The 20803-nt window shown below is 38.7% G+C and overlaps 1 protein-coding gene across 1 annotated transcript; it reads right to left on the bottom strand.

Annotated features, from left to right (window-relative positions):
- Positions 1 to 5057: 5057 nt before the first annotated feature.
- LOC115426784 (sodium-dependent phosphate transport protein 2A-like) lies at positions 5058 to 20347 on the bottom strand. Its single transcript, XM_030145010.1, has 13 exons — positions 20181 to 20347; positions 18953 to 19020; positions 18680 to 18844; positions 18122 to 18265; positions 17686 to 17829; positions 15712 to 15823; positions 15038 to 15233; positions 14768 to 14863; positions 14517 to 14604; positions 13112 to 13279; positions 12847 to 12963; positions 6447 to 6571; positions 5058 to 6057 (listed from the first exon to the last, which is right to left on the bottom strand). Exons 1-13 carry the CDS (start codon positions 20294 to 20296, stop codon positions 5464 to 5466), a joined length of 2133 nt encoding a protein of 710 aa, XP_030000870.1. The 5' UTR covers positions 20297 to 20347; the 3' UTR covers positions 5058 to 5463.
- Between the last annotated feature and the right edge of the window lie 456 nt (positions 20348 to 20803).

Genomic DNA, 20803 nt, shown 5'->3' with positions numbered 1-20803 from the left:
GACTGAGTGAGTCAGAGTTGACTGACTGAGAAGAATGTCACAATACACACTTACCCAGGTGGAAGAAGAAGTAGTTCCCACCAATCACATATCATTTAGACAAAATCTTAATAGTTTAGTTACTTTACACTGTGTTCCTGATATACATTACCTCAAATGACTGAAGTATCAAAAGTATTGATATTTTGATTTGTTAATCAATTCTAGAGGGTAAAGATCTGGTAGCGGATGACCTTATATGTCCAAATGTCGCGACATAACTAATTATAGACTTAACAAATTGCAAAGGAATTAACACAGGCTGTAGACATCCACTCGATTTTTGCCAAAATGAATATAAAGATAGCTTTGCAGCACCTGGAGGGTTCAAATTCAAACGTTATGAACTGTTAGGGTCCAAATACACAAATAAATGTACCAAAGACTAATAAAAGTGGGTTTAGCAAAATTTGACCTCTTTAAATCCATCCTCAGAATAATATTAAGCACAGTCCTACCTCGCTTGTTAAAAGAATTACATGGATATTACTGGACTCAAGGCAAATAAATAAGAGTAAAATGAGACTAAATAGGATGTAAAGTGAAATATGAGCACAGCAGCTTCAGCAGGTTTTTGGTAAACAAGTAGCCCCGAAAGACCTCATAACAGCCACCGGCCATGAAAGAACAGTATGATTTCACACAAGGGGCTGAATAATAATGAATCACTTTCAGTTCTGTTACTGACAAAAACATTTCAGAGATAAGTATAATCCCATCCAGCAATCTTTAGTAAAATCATCTATGAGTATTTAACACTAATTGATTTGTTTCCCCTTTAATAAAACATTATTTATTTTACATCTTGTTGATGTTTGTGGGGATATTACATAAAGCATATTGTGATGTATTTGCTCTTTTCATCACTGCATATGATTTTGTTGTGATGTTTATTCGTAAAAGATTTGGAAAATGTTCTTTTCATCATGACTTAATAATTTCTTTGCCAAAGAGGCATCTTCTGAATGGAACCAGAGTCTTTAACTGCTATTTCTTTTTAAGCTATTATTATCATCTTTGCAAACTGCTTTCATTTGTAGTGATCACTGTCTTCTTTTCATTTATATTTGAAGCCAGTACCATTAATTATCATTGTATGAAGGATAATTTAAAAAGACAACTGATGCTTTCTGAGTTTACTATATTATTACTGAGGCAAAAAAAAAAAAAAAAAAAAAAACTGTAAAAAAGTAAAGCTTTTAAAGTTTTCCCCTTGGCTAAATCTGTCTATAGGAAAAAAAAAGTTTTGCTTCAGGTTATGCAGAATGAAAGATATTTTGGTGGATAGCAGTGCTGACACAATTTGCCACAGTATGCTCCATTTCAACAGTAATGATGTCTCTGGATGATTATATTGATTGAATACATTGTAAAGCCTTTGGGAAATATTCCAATAAGATCACACAACAAGATATCACTGCATCAGCATCTTAGTGTGGCAGAAATGCTTTGGAAGCAGGAATTTGAGGGTTGAATGGGTTCATACAATTAGTTACTGAAGAATGTTCTGTGACAATACCTTATATGGATATAAAGCAACTTGTGCTGAAAGGAACTGCTGTTCAGGCTCTGAGGTAAATAGAGAATTTTCTACAAACACGCACAACTTCATACCACCTGAATGACATACAGCAAATGAATGTGAGTTATATTTTGGTGGGAAATAACAGACGTGAGAAGACACTGAAATACCTTACAAATCCTTTCTAGCTAAAGAAAAAAGGGAATTTGAGAGTAGGTAACCTGATGTGAATAAAAAGTGTTACTTCTTATCTAGTAATGATATTCAAGAGACTGAATAAATAGAGATCTGGCAGCTTCGATTCCATGTTGCAAATCAGCAGACACACCTTTGGCTTTGGCAAACTCATAACCCTAACCCTGCTGGACCGAGCTCCGATCCAAATCCCACAGCACAGATAGTCAGCACTTGCATCACTTCCACTTAGAGACGAGTTGTGCAAACAAGGGGCTATAGATGTTTGTGTGTTTTCTGTGAGGACAGTGCTGGACTCCCCTCCCCTTTACTCTCACACTCATCTCCAGTTGCCTGCAGGATTCACTATGTGATGCAAGTGCAATCCAGACTCACACGTCTGGTAGAAACTGTTGTTTCTAATTTAAAATACCAAAATTCTGGCATGACAGGATCAGAGGAGAATGATGAGACAAAGCTGCTTCTGTTGAAATAAAAAGTGTCTGCAGAGTAAGCGGCAGCATCTTTAAACAAACAGTTAAGATGACGCATCCTCCGACTGAAAAGTGCTCTTATGTACAACACAGACCAAGTGAAGGCTAACGTTTTGACAGTTCTGAAGTTCTTTATCGACAAAAGAAAAAATCCCTTGTGTTCTATTTTACATGCACTTTCATGTTCTTCAAAGTATCTTTCCTTTGTTTGCTGCCTTAAAAGTGAAAGTGTGGATGTGTTCGCTTGTTTAATCAGCAGACTTCACCCTTCCTTAAATGCATGATCAGTTCTAACAAGACAACACAGAAAACAACACATATTCACACACTGAACAACACCTTCCCTGTGTGCATGCTCACCCACTTAAACAAGCACCAAACACTACAGCAAACACACACAAGGTACACACATGCATACAGGCCTTTGCAGATAACATCAACAAACAAATGTAATGGAATTGTTCTTTGCATCCTTTGTAGATGCTGCGTATATTCAGTCACCCGCTCATGCTTATGTAAGAAATGAGCATTTTAACATACTGATCAAATATTTATGCACTTGCTGATGAGAGTTTTTCATTACATCTGCTGAGATTATCTTTCCCATGTGACTGTCAGCAGGACTTTCATGATACTACATGGAAGGGGGAAAAAAAAACAGTTGTTGGAGTAGATTCATAGAACAGGGATGGAGGCTGGCATTGGTTTTCACTTTCTATAATACTGGAGAGTCAACGGTTAACTGGATTAGCTGAATATAAATAGAAGGAAACAAAGGTCAGTGTGTGAGAGGGTTTTTCTGTATGTTTTTCATCATATAAAGAGGTGACAGGGCAGCCGATCATGTTAAATGGAGACGGTCTTTAGAAGGAGGAGACTAGGGGTGGAAATGGCTGGAAAATATTGTTTATCTTTATTCCTTTTTCTCTGACTTCTTCTTATATTAGCCTGTTCCTGACCCATTTTCCCAAACCTTAATCATTGCTTTGGGTCCAAATGTCACCATGACTGCCTGATTGTCACTGTAACCATAACAGTTTTCATGTAACATATCTCGGAAGTGTGTGTCCAGAGCGTTAGTCGTGTAAGTCGAGGAACAGTTTAATGTCCAATGCTGACTCTAAAAGACAGTTTTGGACATGGCTCTTGTTGGATTCAGGCATGAAACACTTCTACTCTGACCATTAACTGTATCTGAGGATAGAGAGGTCTGTGCGGTATACATCTATGTATCAAATTAATCCGATTAATTGAGGTTTTACTGTCTGAAAATCATGAAAAAATGTCTAAATTGGAAAATTTTAATCATTCCTCTGGAGACTTTTCTTGGTCAGCAAAAATTCAAGATGCAATCTGTTTGCTTCGTGTTATATTTTAATCAAAAATGTATTTCTGAAGTCATATATGGCATATTGTCTTAACAATGAAAGAGTATTTTTGAATAATTTTTTGTCTTCACTTCATGGTCCCAGAAGATTTTTTAATAAATTCATTATCCATAACACTGAAAAAAAATGACATTTCTTTTTTTTCTTTTTTCTTTATGTAACACTGAGCTCTGCACCATTATAAAGAAAACTGCAAAGGAGAGGAATCATACCAAACAAATCCAACCAATCAGAATTGGCTGCAAAATATGGACATAATAAGAACACTAAAACGACTCCTCTGACAGCAGCTCCTCTGACTGACAATGAAGCGCTTTTAACAGCCAAGGTTGGATTTAACACAAAGACTTGATCTGACAGTCTATAAAGCAGGAAAACTAAAACCACTGATTACAGGTGTATTGAATACATGTGAGTGCTGTCAACAGCGGAGTCCATTACTTTCCCAGGGCTAATTAGCAAACACCTGTGACAAACAGAGACCATGCACAAAGATGTTTTCCACCTCCCTGTTCCACTAATTACTGTTCATCATAGTGGTAATGGGTGGTCTAATAGATCAAATTTGACTGGTGTCTTGTCCCACAATGTGCTACAGCAACATTAAAATAATATAGCCATATGCAGATTAATAAGAGCAATAAATATAGTAGTAAGATAAAAACTGCTTTTAAAATGCAGTTTCTGGTGTCATCTAATCACTAGTAATAGTAGCTAATGACATATATCAAATAATTTACACAACACTGGACATGACAGAGTTGTATCAGTGTAAATGAAACATGAAACAGGATACAGAGCAACTAGTGTCAATAAGTTTGAATCATTTCTTTAATCCTTTTGATAACTTCACCCAAGTTGGTTTTGTGCTTTAACTGACCCCAACTTCATCCATGACACAGTCACAACCTATACTATTTTTCTGGTTTAATACTTTCATTCATTCATTCATTCATTCATTATCTGAACCCACTTTATCCTCACTACGGTCGTGGGGGTCGCTGAAGCTTATAAGGCGGGGTACACTGTGGACATGTCACCAGTCCATCGCGGAGCTGACATACAGAGACGAACAACCATTCTCACATTCACACCTATGGGCCATTAAGATTAAGTGATTAACCTATCAGTGCATGTCTTTGAATAATGGGAGGAAGCCGGAGTACCCGGAGAGAACCCACGCAGACACGGGGAGAACATGCAAACTCCACAAAGAAAGGTCCCACCTCCATCGACTGGTGTTGGAATCAAACCCAGGACTTTCTTGCTGGGAGACACAAGTGCTATCCACTGCACCACTGTGGTTTAATACTCTCAGTGATATTTTGTGGAAGTGAAAATATGTTGTTGTTGTGGTATGAAGATGTACAGGATAAAAAGAAAAAAACTCACCAGACACAATTTGTGGTTTGTTTTTTATAACCTAGTAAAATGAGAAAATGTAGGTGGCCAATGTCAGCTAATGACCTCATGCTTGGCTTTGAAACAGCAGGTTACAGAGAATCCACTGACCATTTGTTCTTCATTTTTAACTACTACAAAACTCTTCATAAGCCGATGAGAATAACCCAGCCGGACGAAGATAAACAGAAGTGTTCACTACATATGCACATTTGTACATCTTCAGCTGTACAAACTTTGCCTGCTAATGCTCACATATTGAGACTTGATATAGTCATGTGACCATATCGACTACATAGATGGTTGATAATAGGGCTTAGGTTTTCGAGCTGAGACCGTTTTAAAAGGTTATCTCTGGCAGTCAGACACGGGTGAATTTCCACATCTTTGCAAAAGGGCTTTTCTTAATCCTGCTTTTCTCACCATATTGAGTATTGAGGTCCTTTTACAATGGAGTGCTGTTGCACCTCTCTAACCCTTTCAGTTTGAGAACACGCACACCTGGTCTGGTCTCATCCAGGTAGTCCAGGACCGGGTTGTCATACGCCAGTTCTGCCTTCCTCTGGGCTGACTCCGTCCCAGGGCTGACGGAGGATGTCTGTGTACAGATGTGATCCTCCTCTTCCTGTCCCTGCCTATCCTGGCATGCCGAGCTGCAGCAGACACTTGTCTTGGTAATCAAGCGGTCGAGAGGTTTGAGAGAGTGCATCCACTGTGGCAGGAAGTCCCAGTTCTGAAGCCTGGGGGGCAGATGACGGGGGCTCTGGGTCTGCATCACATTTATCATAGTGATGAAGAGGATTATGCCTAGGAAAGGAGCCCCGACACCAGCCATCACCTGCCATCCGGCCAGTGACAGGCCCAGTACCAGTGAAGGCAAGAGCAGGAAGCAGAGGAGAAGGTAGAGGACTGCAAACCAGCGGTACTTGGCTGTGCGCTCACCCAGAACACGAGCCATCTTTATGGGCAGTCGCATGAAGGGAACAGGATACCACAGGATGATACCAAACACATTGAAGAAGAGATGACACAGAGCGATCTAAGAGAGACATTCAAGACAAAGTAATTCACTGTCACAAACCACAGAAGAAGAATAAACAGCACTCTCTCTGCAGCATTCATTAAAATCTCTTGCTGGCTAACTTATGCATAAATCCATGATTCGAGATATAAATATAAACATTATTATTGTTATGTGCAATCTGTTTTCAATTCTCTACAGATTTGTTTCAGATTGACATACTGTGTGTATCTGTGAGAGATATATGTTGATTTCCCTGTTGTTCTCTCACCATCTGCACTCCTATATATCACTTAGAGCCTAATCAGTAGAAAATATATTCATGAATATACTCTTCCCCTTAAGGCAGAGGCACTGATGGTGCTTTCACTACAGTATTTCATTATTTGCCATATGACAAGATTTACTTGTATGGCTGCAGCCAGTTTGTCCCCAGGACTGGCCAGAGCAGCCAGCAGGGCTGTGGCCGTGGTGCCGATATTGGACCCAAGAGTGAGAGGATATGCCCGTTCCAGACTGATCACACCAACGCCTGGAAAAGACAGCAGAGACATGACGAGACGGAAGAAATGAGGGCATCAAATAAATATTTTTAAACGGCTTTTATTATCCCTCTGAAGGAAGATTTGCAGAGGATTTACAACTTTCTGAGAAACTAGTTGCAATGCATTTGACACCACTTTGTGCCAAGTGAAGAATCCCCTGAACAAAGCTGGAGGGAAAGGACCTCATGAGCTATCTTTGCCAGACTCTTTGAACTTAGCCTCCCACTCCCATAACTGTATCCCTCAGTAAGTGTCTTAAAACTATCCTGTTTTGTTCAGCGTTTCTGTCCTTGAGTGAAATAGTTTTTATTTTAAAAATCATATTCTTGACATCCGATCTATTCTATAGTCACTCAGGAATATGGAAGTATTTATTTTATGAAAGGAAGTGCCTAAAGTAAATGTACTGGCTTATAAGTCAAGCTGCACTTCAAATGAATACAGAAAATATGAACTGACTGGTAAGTGTTCTAATATAAGGGCTCTTGTAGGTCGGGTTACAGCTCCCTGTAGACATGCTTTGTTTGTGCAGTTAAAGACATTTATAGAGAGTTAAACTGTAATTATTTAAAGAGTTATGGCTATGTTCCAATAGTCCAGATTGTAAGCTTTGTAGCCTCTTACTGAGGAGGTAAAATCTCCAGATAAACCTGATTGTATCACACGGGATTTATTTATTGGAACAAGTTTGTGAGACGAGATTGCTCAATACAAGAGATTTAAGAGTCTAATTCTGAATGCTCTTACTGTTGTACCAATCTTATTTACAGTACACCAACATATCAGCTGATACACATATGCACATTCCAGTAGGAGAATGGAAGGACAAGATTTAGGGACAATTATGTCTGCAAACCTAGGACGGATCAGATCCAAATGGAAAGTACAGACCAAGGCAAAGTGTGCACATAACTGCATAAAATAACCTACCATGAACTGTTTAAGGCAAGAGATGAAAGTAGGTACTCAAATACTAGTACAGTCTATACGTATTTGGACAGTGACACAAATTTTGTCTTTTTGTACCAACACAGTGGATCTGAAATGAAGCAACTGAGAAGTGTTTGGAGAATGGACTTTCAGTTTTTCATCCATTACAACCATTTTAACACATAAAGACCCAAACAGCCACTGTCAACCAAAACCACCTACTGATCTAAACTGTTTAATACCTGTTGATCCACTAATCCTATCAATACATGTAAATAATTGGCATAAAATGCAGTTTGTCATCTATTCATGGTCATCAGATTTGACCCATTTGAAAGTTCAGAGGCTCCGTAGTGAACATGGAAACACCGTCATCTTCTACAACATTAATTCACCAGTAAAACCCATCTAGTTTGATTAATGACAGTGGATGGAGACACTGGGTTTATGATTAATTAATGATAGATTTTACAGAAAAAGTCACTTTTTCTTCACTTTTCTCTGTTTTGATATAATAACCTTTGAATTTACTCTGAGTTCTCATGAGCATATAAATTAGCTATAATAATTTAAATACAGGAAAATACATGATTTACAGTGAAGTGAAAAATACATAGGATAATATTATAACAAGTGGTGCCAGGTACAACAAACCCCGCCCCTCACACATACTGTAGCTTATTTTGGCATTGATCCAGCTGATGTCATCATGTCTATGCCTGTGCTGATGTCAGCATATCAATTGCATCTATATATGTGCCAAGTTTGAAGTTAATTGAAGCAAAACTGATGTTTTTATAGACATTTGAAATTTCGCCCCTTTGGGGGGCGGGGTAATAACTGGTGATAAATCACTTAAGAAAAGTTAAATAGAGAGAAAAATTCATTTGGGAACTGTCACAAAATTAGTACTGGGTCTTTATGTGTTAAATGCAGTCCCTCCATTTTCAGAAGATCAAAAGAAATTGGACAAACCAGGACTGTAATAAAAATGTGGATTGTTTTTAATTCTTGGATAAAATCATTTGCAGTGACTGCCTGAAGTCTGGGACCCATGGACATCATCAAACACAGTTTTCTCCTGAAGATGCTTTACCTGGTCTTTACAACAGCTTTAGTTACTGAAGACAATCCTATTTATTTCAAGCTCTTGGTTTGCTTTTTCAGTATCTTTGGGTCATAATCCATCTGCAACGTGAAGCATCATCTTTATCAGAGATGATGGCTCTGTGTGTGTGTGTGCGTGTGTGTGTGTGTGTGTGTGTGCGTGTGTGTGTGTGTGTGTGTGTGTGTCAGAATTCAAACACTAGTGACCCACTTCCACCAGAACTCATACATGTCCATGCCAGAACACTCCTTCCTCCTTAACTGTGTTCTTGACGTGCCTGGATGTTGTAAAGGGGTTTTCATCTGCAGTTATCCACTTCAGCTGTCCTCTGTGGTCTTCCAGGCCTTTGGTTTTGCTGAGGTTACCAGTGGATTCCTCCTTTTTAAGAATGCACTAAATTGTTGATTTTGCCTCTTGTAAACTTTTCACTATCTCACAGTTAGATTTATTTTATTTTTTCAGTTGAATGACAGTCTCCTCCACTTGCGTCGACACCTCTTTGGACCTCATATTGAGAATTTGAGTGAACAGCCACCAAATGTAATTTCAACGTTTGGAATCAACTGCAGACCTTCTATCTGCTCCATTTCAGATCCACTGTGGTGTACAGAGGTGGAATTGCTCTGCAAATCACTCTGCAAATACTTATGGATTTGACTGCGCAACGGTCTGTTAGAGGACTTAGACTTCTTCCACCTCCTTGAGCCAGTCAGCCCAAGAAAGGTAACAGAAACTAACATGCTGATGTGGAAGGGTTATTTTTGTATGTTTAATAACTTTTGCCATATTTTCGCTTTTTCCAGAGTTGATGCCAGACTGCCTCTTTGCGAGAGCTCATTTGCATGCACGCCTGAGGTTTTTAACTTGCCAACTATGCCAGTCTGTGACTGAACACAGTGTACAGAGGTAAATTCTGAGTGGTGTTTCCTACCCACACCTCAGAAGTGTAAAAGCCTCGGTATGTTTTTTACTGACCATGAGCCAAAATACACAGAGCTGCGCTGTATGTCCGAGGTGTCATTTGCTGCATCTCACCTCCATCTGTCTTTGCTGTTATTTCCTTGCTTTTTAAGAAGATGAACAAAAGCCAACATTTTAAGAGCAAAGCGGGGAGGCTGAAATATTGCTTTGCCAGAAGAGATGACTAATGACAGTCAACTGACTGGATGCTCAAATGCAACTGACAACCAAAGCAGGGCAAGAGTGCTGGAGAACTTATCTGACTAAAAGCACTGAAACCAATTGGCATTGTATGTAAATGGTTTTGAAAACTGACGTAAAAATGGTTAAACGTAAGTGGGGAATGATGAGAGGATCCAACAGAGATAATTTATTTGGAAAACATGGATTGGAAAACATCCTTCATGTGCGTAATGCCTTGTCTTTTTTATCCTTTTGGGGAGGTAAGTTTCCTGCTTTAAATGAAAAAAAAACAAAAAAACATTCCCATCACATATTTATCACTGTGGAGCAGGCTGATGACTCATTCTTCACTGATTTTACATGCTTCGTTTAGCCAGTGGCATACAGTGATAGTTATGCAACATGTACTATGCAACAAACTTCTCAAAACTCAATCAAGGACAAATAAGCAGGTGTGTTGCCTTGTTTGGACTTTTCTTGGTGGAAAAATTGTTATTTTTAAACGTGGGTATTTAAGGTTTATCCCTGTTTCCATGAGAAAGGGAAAAAAATGTCACATGCACGACAAAAGCAAAGGAGTAAATCTTTGGTCACTGCTGTTAATGATTTAATACTATTACATGGCGTCTTAGATGCTGGGGTTACAAATTTATAATCTGGTGCTGGAACCAATAGCCTTGAAAAAAGCAGACCAATTTATGAGGCACTGAAATAGTTTACAGTGGTAATTCCACCCAACAGAACTGAAGAACTGAGGCTTGACCACAGATTAGACAATAGAAAGTCCTTATATTATGGAACTGGAGTTTCTTGACTCTGATGGTTAAGTAATGATGTTATCAGTAGATATGTGGGAAAAATCGTGACTAAACTGCTACTCTATCTATATATAATGGTATGAGGTCATCAGTACAGATACCGAGTAGCCACAGCTTGAAACGCCAGAAGCAGGGTATAGGCAAGTAACCCGTCTCTGCATGGTCTGTGCATGGAACTGGCACACTCAAGGATAACATCTAATGCTCAGCAGAGTTAGAGGCGAGTTTAATAAGACATTACAAGACACAGCCTCCCTGAAGGCATCCACCAAATGAATCCGAGCCAAAACCGCAGATCGAGATGAGAAGAAACTCCACATCGCATCAACCTTCAGACAGACGCTGGAAACGCCTCCAGACAATTTTATCCAGGTATAGACTCATCTCAAACTACAGAAAACTCACTGAACTCAGCAGTTGACTAAGACTGTGACGAATGAGTGAAAGTGAGGATTCGATTTAAACTTAATCCAGGTCAGTAAAAATGTTATTCTTTCTTAATTTACTATCAGAAACAACGTATTAAAACTTTAAGTTATTATTACTTTGGAAATAACAGTCAGTTGAGGCTCTGAAGCATCAAAATGCAGAATGGCTTATTAGCATTTAGTTCTTGGGTTGTAATTTGTCTCTGAAGCTATCTGTTTTGGGCCATTGGCATTCATACAATAATGTATCTGTATCTTCTTTCCCCTTGAACACTCAGCTGTAATAGGGCCGTTGCAGAGCAGAGATGGAGTTTAAATATTCATTTTTTTCTGCTTAAAGATTAAAAATTATTGAAAGTCACGCTTTTCTTTAATGGTCTGCAGAGTCCCCTGACCACATGTATAAACACAACCAACAGCAAAGTCAATCAGAGCATATAGATTAGTTATTGATTATTTCTGCTGAAGGTCTGTAGCACCGCTTTATGTAATAATGGTGCAATATGTAATAATGTAATAATTTTTCACCTTATTTTGTAATAACATGCCACATTTTGTAATAAAATTCTTGAACACATTTTGTAATCAACTTTGCCACATTTTGTAATAACTTTTTACATAATTGTGTCTTCCAAAAGTCAGTGCACCAGCAAGTTTCTTGTCAGTCATACTTAATTTAGCTTTTGTCTCTAACTTGCAAACACATTTCCCATTATAATGAATACAGTTACATTTGATTTAGGTTTGATCAATGAAACAACCAACTAGTTTTTGAAAATTAATTCTAATTAAGCTGGAATGCTTAATGTTGTTTTGCTGGTATGATGGTTTTCCAGTCAAGGCTTCAATTGTGATGGTTTATTACACAATAATGCACCAAATTATTACTTTTCCTTTAAAAAAAAAAAAAAAAAAGTGCTACACCTGCATTTTGTAAAAACTATTGCAATATATGATAAGTTATCACAAAATGTGGCAAAGTTTATTATAAAATGTGTTCAAGGTTTTTATTACAAAATACGCCATCTTATTCTAAAAATTGTTACATTATAACATATTGCACCATTATTACATAATGTGGCGCTACAAGGCCACTTTGAAATGTGTAAATAATTAAGCAGATTTTATTTTATACAAGAATTACGGTGAATATAATTACATGTCCAGTCACTGGTAGTGAAAACCATCCAACAAACAATATTTCTTTAATATGTTTCATGTAGCTACTGTGTAAATTAAATCCATTTTCCATTCATTAAAGCACAAGTTAATCATGTCTCTATGTAGATTGTATATGAGTTTGATTTCTTGTCTCTTATAAAAAAAAAAAAAAATGGTAGAAACAGTGGATTATTGTATTTTGCACATTTCCTCAGGTTTTGCAGTCCCTACATTCACTATGTTTACATTTCAAAGTTAATAAAATCACATGGTTTTCCAGAAAAGAATGAGTTGTTGGTAAGTCATTAAACCTGCTTCAGTTGATTAGTATGTATAACATTAAATCAATCGGTTTAATTCTTAGCCTTCAAAGCCGCATCTGCCATATCACTCATAACAGATGTGGATATTACATAACAATTTGGTAAAGTGTTTTTGGATATCATATTTTATGTAAGCCTAACAAATCAAATTATAAATCTCCAATGCTTAATGGCAGTATAGCTTTTCATCTCATAAATTGTTTTCGATTTTTTCCTACAGTTAACAGTTTACTCTGTGTCATATGGGCATGTTTATCAAAAATATCTTATCTTTTATTTTTTCAGATTCACATATTCTCTGATACTCTATGAATACTAATTTGTAATGATGATAAGACACATTTCACTTACCTACCAGAGGAGTCATGGCTGACGTAAAGACAGAGCTACTCTGGACCAAAAACGTAACCCCTGCACCCACAAACATGGCCACATATCCTGCCAGCCAACCAAACGGATACGGCAGGTCTGTTATGATACAAAAAGAAACAGAAATATATGCACAGTCAGTAATCCTTTATAATGAGATTAGTATCCAAGGCAGATTTTAGGTCTTTGTATATTGAGCGATCAAATACACTGACTAAATACTCCTGTACCTTCAAGGCATGCTCACCTGTGTTGATGACTTTATGGATGATCTTTGCCACTTGGCCTTTGAGAATAGAGTTGAGTAACTTAACCAGAAGCAGCAGACAGGTGCAGAGGACAGCCAGGGAGCCCACCAGGAGGATCAGGCCAACAGTGAGGTCTGACAGCTCAGTAGACACAAACAAATGCCTACCTGCCAAGAAGAAGCACCAACAATGGTCAAGATATTGTATTAACCCTTTATTGGGCAAGTGACTATTTTTGGTTATTTATGCATGCAGTACAAGACAGTAGTTGCTTTTCCACTGGATATATTTTCAAAACTTTACCGATATTTACTAAATGTCAAAAAAACAGAAGTACGTAATGTCGTTTTTTCCATTAAATCATAAATGTGACGATGTGTTTATTTAGTAACGCGAGATGACATAAGAAGTCATTCCATGAACATGCCAACGAACATAAATATCACATTGATTTACAGATATATCCATTATTATTATATATTAACCTTCTATCCTGTACTAAGTATAAAAAATGCTTCAGTGTTCTGGTGTGTCCACACATACTGCGCCATGTTTCTTTTAAAACTCTTCTTCTTTGCTTATATCCGTCAACATTTTTTTTTTTTTTTTTTTTTTATTCATGTGACTCCAGTTGCAGAAAAAGGTCTTTCATTGCAGTTTTGCGTGATTTACCAAATTCGCGTCACCCAAAAACCCACCTCTTGCCAGTGCAAAAACTTTTAATTGAAAAACCAGAGTTTTGGCGAAAACTGTCATTTTTCCATTTGGAAAATTTTTATGCACGTCATATTCGCACAATTTGAGGGTCAATGGAAAAGGGAGTAGTGACAGCAACAGTTACATTTAGGACAGTGAGGCAACAATCTCAGGTCCAATGTGGTCTACAGGGTCTGTAAGGTCCACCTCTGCATGAACAGTGAGTGTACCTGCTTTGTTAGGTACCATGAAGTAATGGTAATGTAAGGAATGATGTTCAAAGGGAGAATGTGGATGTGGACAGGGGTCTTATGTTGTTGTAATGTTCTAAAAATGTTGTTCTAATGTTCTTAAATACATGTTCCTTTCATCTTACATTTGTTTTTATTGTACCTTTTTATAAATACTTCTTGGATTTTTTTTTTTGCTACTTACGAGTAAGTAACCAAATATGGAAAATTCAATGACCTTGATTTTCTACATGAAAAAATAAATAAATAAACAAATTTACAAAAGTAATAAAATATTTGTATGTTCTGCAATGATACACTAAGGTTGCAATTTTGAATTTCAGAGGATTTCTATGAGTGCTCCATAAAGGGTTAACAGTAATAATGAGAAGAAAATGTGTAGTAAAAGTTCCATTTGGCAGATTCACTCAGTTCACAAAAGTGTGTGGGTAAGAGATATCACTGAGTTACAACTCACACTTATGAGTGTTGAGCTCATTTCCATCCTGTGAATGGTGATAACCAGGGTTACAGTTTTCATGGTTTGTGCTTAAATTCATAGGGAACTGCAGAGAAAAAAAGAAACAAACAAAAAAAGGTAATAAAAACTGAACATGTGTGATGAACACATAAATTAGAAGCACAGTTTTCACTGGCAGCTGTGACAGGCTGTATTTGGCGCCAGTGTGAGATACAACAGGAGACAGCGGCACAGAGACAGGCCATTACCATAACAAGGTCAGTCTGGCACCATTCTTTCACCAGACTCCGGTTCCTCATGTCCTCATTTCCCATGGCAATTCCCGTGATCACACATTTGTCCAGCTGAGTGTGGAAGGAAGATTTATTTTTTATCTTTCAAATTCAGAAAGTTAATGGAAATGAAGGTTAAAGGACTAAGAGACTTTGACCCTGCGTACCATCACAGGGTGGACCCACTTCACTTCATGACACTTCACTGTATCTATCATGAAAATAGTGATGGTTTGGGGGTTTTACCTGTATGATGAGCTTTGTGACTGGTTCAGTGATGACCTTAAGCAGCTCGGGGGCTTCCTTCCCCGGCTGGAGACTGAAGCCGGTGACCATCAGGTGTGACAAGCGGGTCATGAGGCCACTTACCACCTCCAGCGGAAGCAGAACCAGAACCGAAAGCCAGTTGAAACAGTCGTGGATTGTTGCCCCAGCAAAGGCCCTGTAGTGGGTCACAGTCAGTTTCAGTGCTAACTAGGGTCAACCATCAGTATGTTCAACTACTCAGAATGATTGCTCGTTAATCTGCTTTTCATGGCTCAGCGTTCTCCGATGACTGACATAATGAGCATTTTAGGTTTGACTGAGTGTGTGAGTATATCATGAAAAATTAATAAATTATATTTATTTTTGCAGACACAGATTAAGTAACATGCCATCTGCTCAGTGCCTTACTTTTAATGCCAAAGGGTTACTGGTGTGGGATCAATGTGGAGTGGTGCCATTATTATGACTGTTATGCAAATGTGCACACACACTGAGGGCTCTGATGTTTCCCTTCATCATCCTCTACTTTCTCCTCGGCACTTTTGATATTTTACTTTTGTTTCCTCCTTGACCACATTTGTCCTCTTCACTTTTCCATTTCAATATCTTCTTCCTTGCTCTTCATCTACCCCCTCCTTACCACCGGCACTTACCGCTGAAATTCCGTCCTCTCTGCTGCTTGCATCATGGCGACAATGGTGTTCGTGACTGAAGTCCCAATATTGGTTCCCATGATGACAGGAACAGCCAGCCTCACTTCCAGCACTGTGAAGTGAGATGATACAAAAAAGGCTTTTATATTGTGTGCAGTGTTATTCACCTTAATCTCACCCCAGAAGTGTATTTTTTGTTGGGTTTTGCAAGTACTTTATTCCATTATTCCATATATGATTCCTACACATGATTGTTTTCTGCTTCTGTTTTTTACCTGTTGAAAAAAATATCAGTGCGGACCTATTTGCACGTTACATTTGCACATACTTGTGTGTTAATGTGAAGGTTGTGATTGTGAGCTGGTCGTTAAACTCCATTTCTGACACTGATGACACTGTAGAGGAGCAGAGTAGGAACTTGGACGTGAGTATAATTGTTATGCTTTGGAGATTCACAGAAGTACGTCATTCTATTCACACATGGGAAAAAAGCAATTAATGCATGTAAATTCCTTCACATGTGTTTTATATATATATATATATATATATATATATATATATATATATATATATATATATATATATATATATATATATATATAATAGACGGAGCTGTTTAATCAGTGCATGTTTGCCATGTTGTCTGTGATTCATTGAAGAAGACTGATACAGATACAGCCGACACAAATACGTTTCATTTCATCCGATATGCAAATTATCCGTAACTTTCCTTGATGAATAATTATTTGTCTTTTTCAGGATGACTTTCATTATGCAGCTAATAATATTTTGAGAAGAAAAATGTCCATAGAGAGATAATACGAAAATGTAAATAGCTTAATGTCTTCTTCATTGTGAATATTAATGCATCATATGAATGCAACATGACTTGTAATGGAAATTAAGGGTGATTGTAATTATCCAGTGAGTGATTCAGCTTTACACGCTGCAGTGAGGTTTATGGTGGAAGGCATCTCTAATAGTAATGACCTACAGGACACACACTCTAATAGACACACATTTTCTATCATCCATGCCTCTGCATTTCTTTTACTCCTTATAATTAACTATAATCTTGCTCTTTGCTCTCTTGCACACAGGCTTTTGAGCAGAGAGACGGCAGTGGCATACTGATATCACCGACTCTCACCACAGAGAAAGTGAAGAGATCTCATTGCATGCACTCATTAGAGATAGGTTGTTTAAGGTGGAATCCTTGGCACGTTTGGTCTAACCTGTTGACTGATTGATGGTGGAGGATTATAGGATGTCAAATGGTTTGATGTGATTAGCCCTGTGATCCCTGTGGTCCACACCGCAGGATTACAATAATTCTCACATGGTTTTTACACCCATTACACCTGAATTTGCTTGAATGACACTTTCAGGAAAGTCAGTCAGTCTAAATAATTAAGATAAGACACCTAAACACTTCAGTTTGTGGTAAATTATGCAGCATGATTACACTTAGTTCCTGCTACTGCATTGGCCAGTTTACGCTGCATTAATACAATGTGTATGCACAGAGCTTAATCCTCCTCTGTCTTAATAATTACTCATCTGTTGTTGCAAGCTATAGTTACTAATTTGGTCTTCAGTGCTAACTAGCACATCAAGATGCAAATTTGTCAAATCCTCCACAGGGAACACATCGTGGGATTTGGCTTGGAGCCACAAAACTAAGATCATACATTAATGACACATTAATTAGACTTATTTGTCAGTGCCACACGTGCATTATGGGAGTTTTTTTTCCACTTTCTGTTTTGAGATTCACTGTGATATCTTTCTTTGGATGCAAAATAATAGCCTGCAGAAGCACATAGGTATGTATAGAATAGAATACACAAACACACATACTGTATATCTGTGTCTGAATTAGGTCAGTCTGTATGTTTTTCTCTTCCTGGGTTTTATTCAAAGATATATGAATTCCTGCTACAAGTGTTGCACACACTTCATGCCTTTACTCACATCCAGATGCCACCAGACTGACAATGATGGAGGTGGAAGTGGATGAGCTTTGGACCAGCACAGTCACCAAAATCCCCACCACCAGCCCTGCCACAGGGTTGGACAGCACCGCATTGTCCTGGAAAATGTCCCCGGCTACTTTACCTGGTTAAATATGCCACCCACGTACACAGAAACACAGACACACATACACAGTGTTTGTCTCAGAAGAGGACAAGGTCGGTGGCCGAGAGCAGTGTTAAACAAGATCAGATCGCTTGTTTCCCTAAATCTAAAAAGGTCACCGGAAGAAGCTCTGCAGTTAAATTATACAGCAGGGCCCCGGTAGGACAGTATGAACTATTCCGCAGTGACTCACTTCACTTATTTGTTCAAACATCAACTAACTGAGTCACCATCAACCTGCCAAGGGGGCACTGAGGGTTATAGTACTCACCCCCTGCTAACTGGAAGGCAGAGCTCAGCGTGTCCAAGGAGCAAACAAAGAGGAAGAGGAGGAGGAGGAGGAGAGGGATCTTGGAGAGATTGATAAGGAGCTGCTTGATGTTGTCTGTACACACTGAGACCTGTGGAGAGCTTTCTGTTCAAAGACAACAACCGGAGAGATGTTTAACCTCACAGTATGACCTGGAAAAGCAGCCAAAGTTGGCCTATTTAAACAGAAAATACTGCTGACAAACAAAACATCTGATCTGTTTCTGGTTAGCATGTCACATGTTGATCTCACTATCATGATTTTTCTATCTGGATGGAAACATATAGAGAGCAAAGTTATCTGACATGCTACAGTGCCCGCATTAACCAAACGCTGCTGAGAATTAGCAGGGCTTTGCCTTTGTTGCCCAGACTCCATGCTCCTGCTGGTTCCACGCATGTCCTTATCTAATGAGCATGTGGGCCAGCTTCTGCTTTCATTTGCCTTTTCACAGAGATCAGACCCAGTGCCAACCCAGGAAGTAGATTTGTGATGCTTGTCCTCATGCTGTCCTTGTACCATTCTCTTTAGGGAGTCTGTCTGCCTCCCTGATTGAAGGTTTGCTGGACAGGTGATTGGTATGTCGGTTGTAGCCTTCAGAGCTGCTGGTGAGGTCAAGGGTGGAACCGATCCCGGACTCCCTGTCCTCCTCCTCCAGCGAGAGCTTTGGCTCCATCCTTAACCCTGACAACAACCAAGAACACTACTGACTGAAGCTGTGAAGAGCAGCCTTGAAGCATTTCAGCTATAACTTCAAAAACGACATGATAGAAATGGAAACTCCTAAGTTACCACTGTCATCGGTGCTCCTTCCAGAGGACACTATAGTTATGGATCGAGAGGACATAGTGCTTTGAATGCTGTGCAGAGAAATGGAGGTAATTAAAATCACAGGATGACACCACTGTAGAGTGAATGAACATGAGTGTGAATATGTTTATCAGATGCCTGCAGCAGTAAAAAGGAGCCAGAGGAGACCAAAATGTCTTTTTATAATCCTGTCTTTCACTTCAGAACTAAAACCAACAGACAAGCAAAAAGAGGACAACAAAGATGGCCCACATTGTATGTTACTGACAGCTGGCCTCAATGAGAGGTCAAATCACAAATTTAAACCACTCACACCTCCGGGCATCATCAAGCATCTCTACAAATGAACACTGTGTCAGAATCAATAAGGAAACATCAGCATTTATGTAACTTGTCTTCTCCTCCATTTCCTGCAGCTGCGAGTCGCCTCCTAAAGGGACCCTCCACCGTCTATAGAGCAGCAGTTCCCCTCCAAGGTTTTCATGCTCTCAGTTTTTTAAAGAAACCGTTTTTCCCCTTTTCATGTCAGCCACTTTGCTATATTTTGGGGACTCCATGGGAGGAGGGAGTGCTAATGTCTTTCTTAAAAGCAAAGAGGATGGAAGTGAGTTCAGTAATTACAGCAGTTAAAATTACTGTAATTACAGTCGCTGCATCGTTCTGATAGTGTGGCATCCTCCTCCAGGTTGTGATGTGCGTAGAGGCCTTATTAGCATATGTCTGTGTGAGCGTATGTGGCGTATACGTGTGAAGCAAGCTCAATAGACTGCAGCTGAACACAATTTGAATGTACTTGAGCACATCCCTTGTGTGTATCTGTGCATCTTTCCAAATGTTGTCTACCTGCCCCACACTCATCTGTTTACCAGTCTGCTACTCTCTGTTTCTGTCTCACTGTTCGTGACTTTGCCTTCAAGTCTGGTCCTGTGACTCACAGATACATTTTTTTTTTTTTTTTTTTTTTTTTGCTGTTTATCCACCACAAAATCACTGTAAATTAAGTTTTACTTGAAGAACAAAAATAAAAGGATAAATGCATTTAGTGGCTGCTGTCAGTGAACGTCAGCTGACTTGTCAATACTTTTAAAGGATGTTTTAGCTTTGAAACAGATTATTAATAAATGGTGTCAGAGCTTTTCACACAGTATTACTGTGAAAATGTTATGTGTCCTATGCATTTGAGTTTGATGTGTGCTGCATTATGTCTTACCTTGTCTGGAACAGTCTTAGGTGTTGTGTGTGTGACCCCTGGAAGGAACAACAACTGAGGTGTAAATCATCTTTAAATAGATGATCATGGCTGAAGGTGTCAAAGATTACCTCCATTCTTGTCAATTTACGTGGTCTGTGTCAGATGCCCTGTTGTTAATCAATAACATAAAGCCTCAACTTAATGATGCATGAGGAGGGAAAGTCAGGACCGCACATTTTGTGTTAGGTGATGTATGTTGTTTGTTCTACCAGCTGTTTTTCAAATCCTGAGATGAACACTTTGATGTGATGTGAATTTGATGTGATTACTAGTCCCTGTGTTTGCCGTCCTCTCAGATTCAGATAGAAGAGCAGGAGAAATCTGACATCTAGTGGTAAATATTAGAAGAAACACATCAGCCTAGCAATTTTTGGCTCCTCATGTCCTTTCATTCTCTGATTCAGTACATGTTTCCATCACATTCATAGCCCGGTCCAAGAGCGAAATACTGGGTATTAAATGATAATTTCTAGCATGAGATAAGTAAATGGAAGTATTTCAAACAGTAATCTTCTTGACTTGTGCAGAATGTTCAAATTCTTAGGTACTTCGCCAGGAGTCAAGATGAAGCATGTTGTGAT

This window comes from Sphaeramia orbicularis, chromosome 10 (genome assembly GCF_902148855.1).
Source record: "Sphaeramia orbicularis chromosome 10, fSphaOr1.1, whole genome shotgun sequence".
NCBI lineage: Eukaryota > Metazoa > Chordata > Actinopteri > Kurtiformes > Apogonidae > Sphaeramia > Sphaeramia orbicularis.
Note: the sequence above shows the minus strand (reverse complement) of the source record. Positions and strands in the feature narration are given on the sequence as shown.